Source organism: Panulirus ornatus, chromosome 62, assembly GCF_036320965.1.
Source record: "Panulirus ornatus isolate Po-2019 chromosome 62, ASM3632096v1, whole genome shotgun sequence".
In the NCBI taxonomy this organism is placed as follows: domain Eukaryota; kingdom Metazoa; phylum Arthropoda; class Malacostraca; order Decapoda; family Palinuridae; genus Panulirus; species Panulirus ornatus.
Genome location: NC_092285.1, coordinates 10644271 through 10660422, shown reverse-complemented (window position 1 = coordinate 10660422; position 16152 = coordinate 10644271). Strand labels below are relative to the sequence as shown.

General features: G+C 39.2%; 1 protein-coding gene across 1 annotated transcript in view; it reads right to left on the bottom strand.

The window, feature by feature from the left end:
- LOC139745725 (LAMP family protein lmp-1-like) overlaps positions 1-16152 on the bottom strand; it is a 22195-nt gene extending 6043 nt beyond the window's left edge. The window contains exons 1-3 of the mRNA XM_071656207.1: positions 15995-16152; positions 3310-3734; positions 364-589 (exon numbers count right to left, since the gene is read on the bottom strand). Coding sequence (XP_071512308.1) covers positions 364-589; positions 3310-3734; positions 15995-16040 — 697 coding nt within the window. The 5' untranslated portion in view covers positions 16041-16152. The remainder of the gene's footprint in view (positions 1-363; positions 590-3309; positions 3735-15994) is intronic.

Genomic DNA, 16152 nt, shown 5'->3' with positions numbered 1-16152 from the left:
AGAAATTAGGTTAAAAGCGGGTGGCAGGAAGCCTGGTGTCATTAACGTCCAAACGTCCAATACAAGGCAGAAATCAGGTTCAAAAGGCCAGTAGGAAGCCTGGTGACAGCATACCTAAATTTAGTACAATTTACAATTAATTCCTTTTGCTGTTTCATCCACTGCAGGGACTTCACCAAACCTTTTACTACTGTCGTCAATAATGTCATACTTTCATTACATTTCAAAACTACATGCATTTTTTCCAACCTCACCAATTTTAGATAAGTAATTAATGACACCAGCTAAAGTCTTTATTCACTATTCTATCTTAAACAATTCTCCTGAAACAGTCATTAACAACATGGAGAAAAATATACTCACCAAGATTTACAGTGTTAGGGAATGTATTATTGTCCATGAAGAGAGAAGCAACGAATGATGAGACTTCCCAATTATCCTTCGATTCAGTGAAAGTCATTGTAGCACTTGAAATTTCTTCCTTCTCACCCCAGGAGAGAGTGATTGATTGAGTTCCATCAGTCCCATTGCAAGTGCCATCCACAGAAGCACCATGGGAAGGTACTTTTACAGTTACCACTTCAGTAGCCTGTTTGGAGTAACTCGAATAATCATTACGGACAATACTGCACACACAATACCAAGCATTTCCCAACAATATGAGTGCACGTATATACTACCTTCTCCATATAATTACCTGTGCATTAAAGATTAGCTTCCACACCATGCACAAGCACTGATTACCCAGCATACCTATCACTAAAAACAAAATGTCAAGAACAATCAAGATTAATTAATGTCAAATCCTTTAAGTGCTCCATACCACAAATGCAGTCCACAAAAAAATTTATATTTAATGCTCCACAATGCACATGGACTTTCAAAATTCTTCCCATGGATTTTTATGTTAGCTGAAGTGTATTACTCTTCCCCTGTGCTGGTAGTGGCACCTTATGCAGTTTCTTGATGCTACAAGATAAACTGTTCTCTACACAGGTCAGTCTAGGTAGGGATGTAGAGGAAATATGTAAAAGATATGGACACTCACATTATGCCATTATTTGTGAAACAGCAAGTCTTACAAGATCTTAGATACTGATGAAAACACTTAGTAATTAATGCAACAAAAATAATTAAAAAAAATACATTGTTACATATGCCCAAGAGTATTCCTGGTGTATCTCAAATATCTTGAAGCACATGTTAATGGGCATGTAACAATTGTTTTTCCCTAGATTCATATTTTGAAGAAAATTGTTCTAGGTAATTGATATTTTTGTTTAATCTGAGAATATACTGCACACTGTATCTTGGAAATTAGGAATGCCACAGCAAAAGGGTTAACTCAAAACCACAATGCTGGGTCAACTATATAGTGCCAAGATAATTTTACCATAGATTTTTTTCTTTTTTTGCAAGAGCAAGAACCAAAAACTTTCAGAAGGACAGCAATCACCTAGGGCCCTAAAGTGACAACAGCAGTCATGGTAGTGGTGGAGTGGGGCAAATATGGTGGCATTACCAATTTGTACTGTGCAAGGAGGGAGTTTTGCCCCTGTGGTGCTCCATCTCAAACCATTTCTTCCATGCACTTTATAAAACTTCTGAAGGATGTTTGCACTGACCGTTACCGTATACTATAAAGTACTTCTATACGTCCTTTCAAAAAAATTTTGGCCACTGGTTGATGTACATTTCTTTTAAGAACTTCACTATCTATATACTTTATCTCTGATGCCTGTTCTCAACTGGAACTCCTTTAAAGGGGGTGGCCACAGCAATAGGATCTCCATAACTAGTAAATTCCTGTGCTTCACCCTAACAGGCCACTGGTAGAGGGCAACTAGTGCATTGTTTGCACAATTCACCAGTTTTGCAGACTACTTTTGCTGTGGTCATCTTCAGGGAGTTGCTGGATGGTAGGAGCATCATAGATAGACAATTTAATGCCTAAAACTCCTGAATAAAAATAGAAGGAAAACTAACAAACTTCTTGGAATTGACAAACATGCTACTGACTGCTTGGTATACTTGCTTCCACCAACAGTGTTTAAGACAACCAAAGACTAAAGTTTAAAATTTTCTATCAGGTAAGTGCTACTGCTTCACCTACATTTACTTAAAACAGAAGTGGATTAATGACAAAACATTCATTGCCTACATTGAATATTTCATTTTTTTTTTATTATACTTAGTCGCTTTCATCCGCGTCAGCAAGGGAGCACAAGGAAACAGATGAAAGAATAGCCCAACTCACCCACATTTACATGCATATACATAAACGCCCACAAACGCACATATAAATACCTACACAATCATACTTGCTGCCTCCATCCATTCCCGTCGGCAACCCGCCGCACATGAAACAGTACCCCCCTCACCCACACATGCCAGGTAGTGTTGGAAAGAACAAAGGACACATTCATTCACATTAAGTCTCTAGCTGTCATGTGAAATGCACTGAAACCACGGCTCCCCTTCCACATCCAGGCCTCACAAAACTTTCCATGGTTGACCCGATTCAATCCATTGACAGCACGTCGACCCCGGTATACCACATCTTTCCAATTCACTATTCCTTGCATGCCTTTCACCCTCCTGTATGTTTAGGCCCCAATCTGAAAATCTTTCACTCCATCCTTCCACCCCCACTTTGGTCTCCATTTCTTTGTTGATCTTTCCTCACTCATTCTCTCCATATGACCAAACCATTTCAATACACCCTCTTCTGCTGTCTCAACTTCACTCATTTTATTACTTTCATTGCTTACTTGATCAAACAACCTCACACCACATATTGTCCTCAAACATTTCATTTCCAACACATCCACCCTCCTCCTATGGATGGAGGATCTGCATGCAAGTCTGATGCCCTTCAAGTGAAGATACACAATCAAATAAAGGAGCGGGTATCAGGATCAGAGAAGATTCTGGAAAATCAACAACGAAGCCTTGTGTTTACATTAGTTTTGGTATGGTTGTATATTATTTTCCTTATACTTCTGAAAGGTATTCAACCTTATATGGGGAAAAAATGAATGCAACCCTACTTTGCAACATTAGTACTATGTGAAAATTTTGATAAGGCATTCTAAAATGATTCACTGACAATGACCATGGTTTTCCTTTACAACCCGTAATCATACACTTGTGTGAATGGTGTCAATGTTCATCGAAAAAAATTCCCTCGCTTTAGACAGGCTGCCTAACCTTGTCCAACAAGTTTTAATTTCTATTAACTAGTACAATTAAAGACATATCTGCAAACAAAGATAATCATTTTATGTATATACATCAAAAGGTACTTACGTTTTTGGTCGTTGTATAGTTGACAGTAAAGGATATTTCTCCATCAATCATCACACATGTAATATTACCATCTTTGACACTGTAGTGTGCATCTGGTGCTACGGTAGTGGGAATTTCTGTTGTAGTTGGGGGTTCAGGGGATGTAGTGGTTGGGGCATCAGTTGTAGTGTCCTCTGGAGTTGTTGTTGTTATAGCCTCTGTAGTTGTTGTGGTGGTGGGAGTGGTGGTGGTGGTGCTGGCTGTGGTGGTGGTGGTGGTAGTGGCTTCTGTTGTAGTTGTAGGATCAACAGTGGTAGTTGGAGACTTTGTGGTTGAAGCCTCTGTAGTTGGTGCCTTTGTAGTGGTAGTAGTAATTGGGTCTTCTGTGGTTGTGCTATCTCTTAAGTCTACTTCACTTTCATCATCTTGAGTCCTCACCAAAGATCCTGAAAGAATATAAATTGTAATGATTTGCATGTCACTTAACAGACCACATGCATGAAAAACAAAGTACTGACCTGTTCTATATTGCCATCTATATTCTAAGTAGATGCATGAAACCAAACAAAACGTTGATTGTAGAATAAACCAATAATATTCTATTCTCAGACTTAAAACTTCTACAGATTTAGTTTTTTCCTACTTTATCACTACTTCGTGCATTAGCAAAGGAGTGTCGAACAAACAAAGATAGGCCACATCTGCTCACATACATTCTCGAACTGACAAGTGCAATGCACCAAAACCACAGCTCCCTAAAGCAACCAGGCGCCAAAGACCTTTCCATGGCTTGCCACATATGCTTCAATGCTCTAGTTCAGACACTGATAGCACATAGACCCCAGTATACCACACTGTTCCAATTTACTATCCCTCAAACCCTTCACCCTCCTACATGTTCTAGACCGTGATTGCTCAAAATGTTTTTCATTCCATCCTTCTTGTTCCCTTAACTTCTGACACATATATCCTCTCTGTCAACCTTTACTCACTCATTTTCTCCACGTCCAAAACATTTCAGCACACCACCTTCAGCTCCCTCAACCAATCGTTCTATTAACATCTCAACATTTCATAAATTACCAAGATCAAACTGTCTCCAAATAGGTCATTCCCAACATATCCACCCTCTTCTGCATAGCCTTATTTATTTCCTATGCCCCGCATTCCATATAACGTGACTTACTGCCATGTCTACTCCCAGATACCTAAAACACCACTTCTTGCAAGTTTTCTCCATTGAGACTCATCCTAGCTAACCTGCCCCTAAGCCCTGCTAAACCTAATAACCTTGCTGTATACTTACACCTCTTTCCAGGACTTGCATTCACCTCCCTCAACACCCCTTCCACAAACAAATTAAACAACCATGGTGACATCACACACTCCCACCACAGACCAAGCTTCACCCAGAATCATTCATCCTCCTGACTTACCACTTGTACACAAGCCTTACACCCTTGGTAAAAACTACACCACTTCTGGCAGCTTTCCTCCAACACCATGCATTATCAAGACCCTTCACCAGGCATCTCTTATTAACTATCATATGCTTTCTCCAAATACAATATTGGGATATTCTACAAATCCCTAATGTGACTATGATTCCAAATGCTTACAATGGAAGTATAGTACTATACAAATATTGTAAATGTGCTTTCATGATTTTGTAAAATTAAAAATCTTTTTTTTTGTAATACATGTTGGCATTAAACACTATCTTTTTTAATCTCTCATTCATTTTATAAATATGGTATATCCCTTCCCTCTCCTCCAATCCTACTTATTACTCTTTATACATATGTTTTCAAGGCTTTGGCAAAATAAAATACCTCCAGCAGTGATTATTTTGTTTTTGGGAGTGACAAGTCCACACACAGCGAATTTCTGAAAAAGTATAGTGTCGTTAAACTAATATGATTCAATCTCTACACTGAGGTCTAAATGCTTCACTAACATCAAGTTACATATAATGTATCCTGGCAAACAAAATATTTAACCATTGAGTAGGATATCTACAGGTCCTGCCCTGAGCACTAGCTAGTACTTAAGATCTGTTGCATTATGCTCCTATACCTTCCCTGACAAATAAATCCACTTCTGAAATTAACTTACTCAAATATTAGTTTCACAGCCATGACTACGGCTCATACTATATACCTATACCCATGTACAACCAAATTATACAGGGGCAATATGGAAAAATTATGCCCCAAATATTCTGTAACTAGGGGGGGTTCAAAAAACTGGAAACCCTCCCCTTTGCATTATCACTTTCCATAAATAAGAGGCCAATAAAGAATTTCTTAGGTTCGGGCATCTGAATGCCATGTGTTTGCAAGAAACCTAGACATTCTGGTTTGGTTCACCAGTTGCAAAATAAAGGGGTAGGATGGGTAAAAAAATTCAGGGTGCAAGTTTTGGAGTTATTGAGAGCAAGCAAAGGGGTAGCATTCCTGTCGGAGCTGCAGGACCATGTTAATCAAGCAACTGCTGAAATGCCACATTTAACACTGGACACCTAGCTGTTAACTGCAAGTGCTGTACACAACACAAGATATATCCTTCCCAGGCAAGGTAAACAGAACTGTGGCTAAGGAAGCATCTACTGGAAGAACAGTGGACAATGTTTCCACATCTGCCCATATTTTTCAACTCCAGCTCAATAACCATAAAAATGCCATTGGGGGGTACTACATTTTTGAAGATCCCAGGCATAAAAGAAAATGCATAAATTTACAGATATGCAAGAACTCTGTACATAAATTTAACACACAATTGGGATTAATAAATGATGCAAAGTCCTCCTAACCCTCATCTATGCAGCTAAAACATGGACACAAGTCACAGAGGTCAAGAATCCAGGCTGTGGAAATGAGCTATTTGACAGTAACGTGATATGACTAGATGGAACGAGGCAAGAAATGATGGGGTGTACGAAAGATGTGATTTAACAGGAAATGCAAAAGGAATGAACTGTGGAGTGGTATATGGGACAGGGGATAAAGTGGTAGAGTGGGTGAAGCAATATTCTGAGGGACTTGGACATGTAAAAAGAATGCAAAGATGGAGCTTACAAGGTGTGTACGATGAGTAATTGAAGGTGCTAGTGTGAGATGAAGACCACCTCTGACATGGGGAGACAGTGTGAAAGAATACTAAAGGGACAGAAATGGTGAATGCAAGGGAGGAATGCAAGGACAGGGAGAAGTGCAGACTTCTTGCCATGGCCACCCTCCTGATGGCAGTTCCTGAAGGGAACTGGCATCAGAGATATAGATAGATGAACAGATAGAATAACAAGACTACATAGCAATTAATGTTTAAATTAAACCATTATATGCCTGGCTGTGCTGCAGCCTGAACATTTAATTCAATCTCTTTAATCATATTACTATATTGATACACAGTTAATATTTCATCATACTTTATCCACCATTTCCCACATTAGCAAGGCAGTGCCAAGAAACATTAAATACCCATCCACTCATATAATTTTTTTTTCATACTATTCGCCATTTCTCGCATTAGCGAGGTAGCGTTAAGAACAGAGGACTGAGCCTTTGAGGGAATATCCTCACCTGACCCCCTTCTCTGTTCCTGCTTTTGGAAAAAACACATGAACATATTCGTACTTCCTCGCCTTTATCCAATCTTGGAGCCTCCATACCCTACAGGAAACAGCATCGCCATCCCCTACATCAATGAGGTAGCACCAGGAAACAGAAAGGCCACATCTGCCCATGTTCATTCAAAAGCTGTGATGTCACACAACAAAACCAATGCTCCCTATCCACATCCAGGCCCCAAAGACATTTTCCTTGGTGTACCCCATTTCACAAGCCCTGGTTCACTCCACTGACAGCATAATGACCCCATTATACCACATCTTTCCAATTCACCATTTTGTGCACGCCTTTCACCCTCCTGCATGTTCAGGCCCCAATTGATCAAAAATGTATAGAGTCCTGTGCTGAAAGAGGACTTGCAACTGGAAATACTTGGATAAAAAATTAAATAAACATGTCTAAAGTGGGTTGGGAGCCAACAAGCATTATTGGATTACATAATGGAACAATCGAGAACTAATGTACATCAAACTGAATGTAAAATTCCCACACCTTCAGCATGCCAACAGTAACCCAAGTGCCAGAAATATGGGAATGGGTGGCAAGGTTTTCAATCTTAACCAAGTAGGATACTAAAGGATCTTCATCCATACAAGGATCATGGCCTTCGTGAAAAATCTCGATGTACTCCCATGAAGATGTGCAGATTCTCAACACGCTACTTTTGTAGATTGAACTTCAACAATTTCCCTCGCCTCCTCCCTCTAATATTAATTCTCTTACTCGAGCTTGCCATATTTCCTCTCATCTTGAATCTTTGCAGCACATCAATGTGTAGGGGATCATTAACCTTTGTCTACTATGTGCTAATATGCATCATCTCCCTATATCTCCAAGGATCATTCTTTTTCCCCATTTAATTTCAAAATACCACATGATCCTGTACTATGTCTCACAAGAGCCATCACTTTATATCAGAAACGTGACAAATTCTGCTTCCTAAAATCAGGTAGTTGTAATGGTACTGTAATCATTTTTCTTGAGAGTCCTTTCATACTACAAGGTTTTATTACGAAGTACTGCTCACACATCTACAGCTCATCTTGCATCTATCATGAGCATGCAATCAAAATCCCTCCATCTTCATTCCTAGCATCACCTCCATAAGCTTCCCTCTCTGTGTGCCATAACATGGCTGCTTGCTCTCATCTATGGATACTATTTCTGCCTCTATTCTCTTGATAGCTAATGTGTAGTATTCTCTTCCTTTCATCTTTCCCTCCTAACATACCCTTTCATTCTCTGTCATGTCTAAACACTCTTGCAAAACCCTTATCAATTTTCAAGCCTTCAATGGGTTTTCTCACCAGAGATAGCCTTTGACTGGGGCATGTTTTGCCCATGCCATGTTGGTCAATTTTTCCTTTTACATTTGCCATTTTCCCCATTAATAGGTTAGTACCAGGGTCAGGCAAAACTGGTCTCATTTGCTTTCATCCCTCCACCCTCCTGTTACATTTAATGCAACAGAGCCCTCTGTGCCCTAACAAGCCCCAGAGACCTTTTTGTGGTTTCCCAACAACTTCACGTGCCACGATCAGCCCACTAACAGCGCACCATCCACCACTTACCATGTCCCTCCAATCTGCACAATCTTTTGCACGTCTCACCCCCTCCAGGATGTTAAAGCCATTAATGTTTAAATCGTTCTCTGTATTTTGCCAAATTCCCCTAGTTTCCTCCTTCACTTGCTTCCCTCCACTTATGATTTTTTCAGCTCTAAAAAAGCCCTTCAAACTTTTTTCTGGTTTTCCCAAACTATTTCATATGCCTAAGTTCAGTCCACTGACAGCACATTGTCCCCTGTATACCACACCACTCCAATTCACTGCTCTATGTATGCCTTTCACCCTCCTGCAGGCGTTGGCCCCAAACATTTTCCCTCCAATATCCTATTTCCAACTTGGTCTCCCCCTTTTCCTCCAATATCTTATTTCCAACTTGGTCTCCCCCATCTTGTTCTCTCCACTTCTGACACATTCTATCAACATTTCCTCACTTCCATAAATCCAAAACATTTCACACACTTCTTACCACACTTCTCTCACCATTTAACTGCTTTACGTGACCACTTCAAACTTCATATTGCCCTAAAATATTTAATGTCCATCCCATCCACCTTCCTCCACACATTCCATGCTATGCATTCATACATCACTGGAATAACTATATTACTATTTCATTGAGGTAGCACCGGGAACATAAAAAATGCCACATTGCTTGCATCCGTTAACGAGTTTTGTGTACTGCAATGAAACCACAGCTCCCTAGCCACAACCAGGCCACACAAAGCTTTCCATTATATATATATGAGGAGTACATAAAATATCTACTGGATAGGGGGATCGCTTATTAGGGATGTACCGAGAAAGTACTTTTCTTCAATAAGTGAGAGTTACATTAAACCACAATCTGCCATCTCTAACAAGCACAGTGTCAGCTAAAACAAAGACCAATGTATTTCCCTGATGTCCATTCCCTCTGAGGACACCCTAAATGGGATGGCCAGGGCAAGTCTCCATAAATGGTAAATTCCACACCCACATTTTAGCCTTCACTGTCTCACCAGGCCAGTGGCTGGGGTAATTTTTAAACAGATTTTCCAGAGGATCCAAACTGACGTTCCTAATGCCTACTTCCATCTAATAGCCATGATACAACCTCCTACTATTACTTAATGCTCCAGCCAAATAACTACTGTTACCTAATGCTCCTGCCTAAATATTCCTCACAACTACTATTACCTAATGCTCCTACCTACTACTTTATATTACTCCAACATTTTGCCAAAATGAAAGGACATGACATAGCACTCAAGGAAAACCTAGAGTTACATCTTATGTATTATTTGTAAAAGTTATATTCATGGGAAAAAAAATCAGTACACAAATATAAACCAAACATATTCCATACTCCTTTTTGAACAGCACTCCTGCTATTTGGTACATCTCACCAAGTCACAGGGCTTAATTGAAAAACAATGAGAACACCCACTCCCTCTGTCCAGGGACCAGGCTACTGCAACTCTCTCAGTTAGGAAATGCAAATCCCCACTTGTAAAAGCACTACTCAGACTTGCAACTGAACCACTAGAGAAATCAAAGATGTTCTAAAAACATGCAGACCAAGATCACATATAATGATCAAAATATTCGAGGCTGTTACAATTCAAACTGAACACTTTTATGCATCCAAATAAATTATGTAATCAAGGACAACGTGGTATCAGGGAATGAAGATCATACTTCTCAGCTTTTCACTTGGGATCATCTTTTTTAAATCCTTCAGAATGGGAATAGTGAAAATAGTGTAAAGAATATTGGACAAGTAAACATATTGGCTGTGGAGAAGTACACGAGGACTAAAGCACTGGTTTACATTAAATCCAGATAAATGGGCAGAGGAATGCTACAGCACTTGGACTCGGGGTAATTTCAAAACTGGAGCATTCTAATGCATGTTTATAACAGGAAGTAAACATTTACTAATCGTAAATTTTGTGACCCAAGTTAAATTGAGTGGTGTTAAAATACAGTAATGTACAATGTTACAAAATCTTTGAACAAGTTTCAAAAATTTTAATTCTAGTACATTAATTTACAATGAATAAAAAAGTGTATTAACATCTCTACCATTTTAAGCAAATTCTTAATTAGAATTAAATATAATGGATTTATCATCAGGGAAGAATACTGGACATAACATTAATGCTATCATATTATATCATAGACTTTCACATCCATATTATCATGGTGTCCATATGCCTTGTATTATGTACTATATTTTACTATCCCCAAATGAAAGATGTTTCATTTTCCCTGCAGAAAACTATGAAGTTTCTTTTAAGAATTTTGTCGTTAAATCTAGTATTGAAAATATCTGCAGTCAAATATGGTAAGAGTAAAATTCCATGGTAAACAATTTTTTACCATGGAGGCACTGGAAATAGCCTTTAACATGTGAAAAGTTTTATATCCCCAAAACTTGTTTTGCTGCTACAGTATACCCATCATGGCTATTTATTGTGTTATGACCTCCTATGGACCAAGAAAAGGCTGCTTCAGAGTTCATGGCAACCAAATACACTTTCCCCTAAATTGAAATACAGATGTTAACATTAAACCCTTGCCAGTTTTCTTCAGAAAATCCCAGGCCTATGCAAGGTCTAATTTGGCAGTAGTCATGTAAATTCATGACTGGTACATTACTCCTTTATTTATAGCCTGCGATTTACAACATGAATAATTGGGGGTGACATGCATGTTAAAACTAATTCAACTGCACAGAAACTACCTTTGGGTAATGGTTACCTGTGCTTCAGTCTTTACACAATATTTACAGAAATACAAACGAAATAATTTGGAACATTACATTTAATCATATATTCAAGGAAATAACAGTTACACTAATCGGGAAAAATATGATCAACTTAGTAATACCCTTAAATAAACAAAATATTACCGCAGCCAAAAGATATAAATATCATGGCTCCTGGGACCTGCACTGTCATATATTAACTTGTGGTGTCATGCTAGTGGTATTTTCATAAGCTTAAACTGGAATGTTTTGAAAATTTATTGCCAACTACATGAATGCTTAATCAAGGTTTCCAATGGTTGCGATTTTTTTCCCCATGTATTACCAACCATATTTTTCCCAGATGCATGTTGAACGGATGTAGAGTGTGTATGAACACAAAGGATAAATGAAGAGCATTCATAAAGAACTTTCTCAATTATAGTAAACTTTGAGTGCATACTTAATCACAGCACATTTTCAAGGAAAAAAATTTGCAATGTTAGCAAGACAGCCTTCAAAGTCGGAATGGTTCAAGAACTAGTAATTATTTGGTGTAAATAAATACCAGTTCTCCATCATCAATGCAATCGAGACAGTTTGTGTACACTGGAAAATGTATTAGGTAAAATAAAAATCCCTAGTCATCAACATGTATTGCTGTCAAAACACACTTCCAACTTCAAACTCGTCAACATCTGTGATCACAATAAATGGCCATTTGTATAGATGACGATTGGTGGCACAAATGGTTCCTTAGTCTATCCTTTACAGATAGTCATCCATAATTACCAAAATGCTTCATAGAGGATTTGATTATTCTGATCACAAGTAATATAAAAATATGCATAGTGGGGAGTTTAGGTGACGTTTCTCAGATTTTTGTTCTATTATGTCATAAATATCCCCTTATTTCCCAACCATCCCCATATTCATCACGTTATTAGCTTCCATACCTCAAACTAAAATTAATATATTCCCCAACTAATTGTATTACTGAGAGAATATGTTGAAACAATCTTTCGCTAATACTGCATAGCTAAATAAAATTACCAAAAAAAAAATCCAACAATAGAACCTAGATACTTCTTAGACGACACCTATTGCAGCTAATATTTACACTCCATATTATAGCTGAAATATACCATACACGAGAAAGCAATGTGTAAACTGCCAAGGAAGGCTAACAAGCAAGAGGCAGTTCATGTCACCCAAAGAATCCTGAAAATCACTCCACAATAGTGAAGTGTTAACACCCAGAGATCTCTGCTGCGAGAATGGTTTTGGGAAAAGGTTTCATACCTTCTGTTTTAGGTGAAAACCCCAGCTTAGCTCTACCATTCAATTAGCCCATGATATCATGCGGTCCCGAAATGCAGGTGTAGTTCCGAGAAAAATAGGATAGGGGATAGGGGAGAAAGAATACTTCCCACGTATTCCCTGCGTGTCGTAGAAGGCGACTAAAAGGGGAGGGAGCGGGTGGCTGGAAATCCTCCCCTCTCATTTTTTTTTAATTTTCCAAAAGAAGGAACAGAGAAGGGGGCCAGGTGAGGATTTTTCCTATAAGGCCCAGTCCTCTGTTCTTAACACTACCTCGCAAATGCGGGAAATGGCCAATAGTATGAAAAAAAAAAAAAAATGGTATTGTGACATTTCTCAATTATGTTTTGTACTGCTCTTAAGCACATTAGTGTAGTGTTTAGAGAACAAGATTTGCAAGGCTTGTAATCTATATTTTTTTATTAAATGATCTAGGTTACCATAGAACAGTTTATATGTCAGGAAAAATGTGGTTCGTTAAGGTTACAGTAACACAGAATTCACAAGAAAAAATGCACCCTGGACGCAACATGATAATACATCATAACTCAACTGCAGAGGATTGTGGTGTGCTACCTGTTTACATTCAGAATCATGTCAGACATGCATTTTCATGACTGGTATATTTTGAGAAATGTCGTACATGACAAACCTCAAATGCTACAGGGGTTAGGCAAGGTTTTCATAGGTTCTGTTATCACTACTTTTACACGAACCACCCCAACAATATATCCCTGATGTACTAGTATTACCCAATTCAATAATCAATACAAATGCAAGTCCTCCACAAGTATATTTTTAAATCACGACCAAACTACATATGGCACCTAAAACATAGGCAGCAATTAACCAAAGCTTATAGCAATGCAGAGCCCAACTGGACAATTACCAACAGTGCTGACAACATGGAAAGTGTGTAAAATTGCATAATAAACACAATCACATACCTATGATAAATTGACGAACGAATATCACAAACAGATCCTAACAACTGATAGAATTAACATTGGTACATCTCCACAAACATTTCAACTACTTTGGGTCATTCACTGGTTTGCGTTTTCATGTTTCATCAACTTTAACAAATAAACCACATTTTCCCATCTATACTACTGCCCAATATTCAAAACTCCAAATCATGCTCTAAGTATGTTCCTAATCACTCTACAACTCTCATTCTAATACCTAAACTTTATTTACGGCTTATAAAATTAACATCCAATGCTCTTATACCAAGAACCGATTTTTTTTTTCCTACAAAAGACATTACACGGACAACTGTGCTATGACCATATGGCTTTGTGGAACAAAGAATGCAGGTATATTTCTCTACAATGAAGCAATGAAAACCTGGGCTGCTTGGGAGAAATCATGCGAGGGTGTTAGGTCAAACCCAATCTTCATTAAGGAAAAATTGGGGAGTCAGTACAGTGACCCTAAACACAAATGTTAGCGCTGCAGCACTTACTTTAAAGAATGCTTGGTCAGGTGTTACACATTGCGTCTTTGTAAAACTAATTCTAATGAACTACCATCCTACTGCACTCTACCATCTTACTGCATCTGTAACAAGGCCTGCAATATGACCTTTTATCTCTGCTTGCAACCCTAAAAGTGGAATTAGCCTACATCGCGTCATCGATTTTCGACGAGGTATGCAATATTATATGCATAACCCACCCCACCCTTTATAAAGGCACCTTGTGCATTATTAAGCACATGGTAAAAAATATATCTAACAAAACTATGAAGTGTATTTATCTATTTCTACTTTACGTACAACATATCAATAAATATCTTGGCTTAAAAGAAAAAAAAAATCATGGGTCTAATCACACACAAATGAGTCTTAAAAGTCTCAAAACCTTACATTCTGTCCACTTATCTGACTATGCTTCTTGCCATACCATAATTACATGCAATGACTGCAAATTCCAGTATGTCATACTGCGGCAGGTGTAACAGATCATAAATTTACATGTACTTAACCTTGGCCATTATTACTATTTAAGACACCATCGCACACCTTATACCCTGAGGTTTAGGCCTTAAACTACACTTCAAACACCTTTTAGGACCTAAACTACAACTTCAAACACCTTTTAGGCCCTAAACTACAACTTCAAACAACTTTTCAGCCCAGACTACAACTTCAAACACCTTTTCAGCCCAGAGTACAACTTCAAACACCTTTTCAGCCCCAAACTACAACTTCAAACACCTTTTCAGCCCCAAACTACAACTTCAAACACCTTTTCAGCCCCAAACTACAACTTCAAACAACTTTTCAGCCCCAAACTACAACTTCAAACACCTTTTCAGCCCAGACATCTCTCAAAAAAAAGAACCTGAATGGTAAAAAAAAGGGGCAGAGCTAAAGGATGAGGAGGATTAATCTATATAGATGAGGAGGATTAATCTATAATACTACGTATCGTAGAATGAATTCCGGTTGCGCCATGACTGCTGCTGCCACCATGAGGTCGACCAGTGACGGCCGGGTAGGAAGGACGACCCAAAAAGCAAGACTGTCAAGCCATTTAGTACAATCCCGTGGATGTGATATGGCGTAATGGATATAAATGGCCGGGCTATTTAATCAATCCATGGACGATCAAATGGCGGCAAAATAAAAAGGTCAAGCTATTTAGTACAATCCAGTGGGTGTGATACGGCTTAATGGATATAAATGGCCGGGCTATTTTATCTATCCATGGACGATCAAATGGCGGCAAAATAAAAAGGTCAAGCCATTTAGTACAATCAAATGGGTGTGATATGGCTTAAACAACGGATACAAATGGCCGGGCTATTTAATCATTCCATGGACGATCAAGTGGCGGCAAAATAAATATATAAAAAGGCCCCATACATAGACTGTATTTGGGGAACGTACCGTAATAAAAAGGCGTTACATCACCTTAGCTTGCCTCCCCCCCTCCCCCCCAGGGATAGTTCAGCCATTACCTTGCTACCATTCTATCCACAGTTAATTACCTCACCCCCCCCCCCTAGTTTCTCCTAATTCCACCCCACAAACTACCCTTCTCCAGTGGCGACCTGGGCCCCTGGGGAAGGAGGAGGAGGAGGAGGTTTATCAACCTGTTCTCCTCCCACTGCAACAACCCCCCCAAAAAATGGCCTCAAAACTTGTGACGCAATTGACCATTTCCCATTCCCGTCGGCCATATTTCGGCATTACCTTCCACTTCAATTTAAGGGCCTGGCGGAATCATGACTTCATGCTGGCTTAGAGGGGGTGGTTTAGTGATGAGCAGCTGGGGGCGTACACCACCGGTGTATCACATGACTTTGGATCATGCAGCCATCACTACCCAGGGGCCGGACCACTGGTACCATGGAACCCTCACCAAAAGGATTTTAAAATCAATAAACCTCTTCCCCTTTATTCCATTCCCTCCCGTCCACACGCTCAACCACCCCCAGAACAACGTACTTACCAGTGAGAAGGACTAGGAAGACGAGGGAGAGGGTAAACCTGAACATAATGTAATTATTCCCGAGAGAGAGAACTGCCCCACTACTTCACCGTCCGATCACCAAGTGACAACTACTGCGCGAGGGAGGACAGAGCTGGCCCGCTCGCCGTCCACCGGCT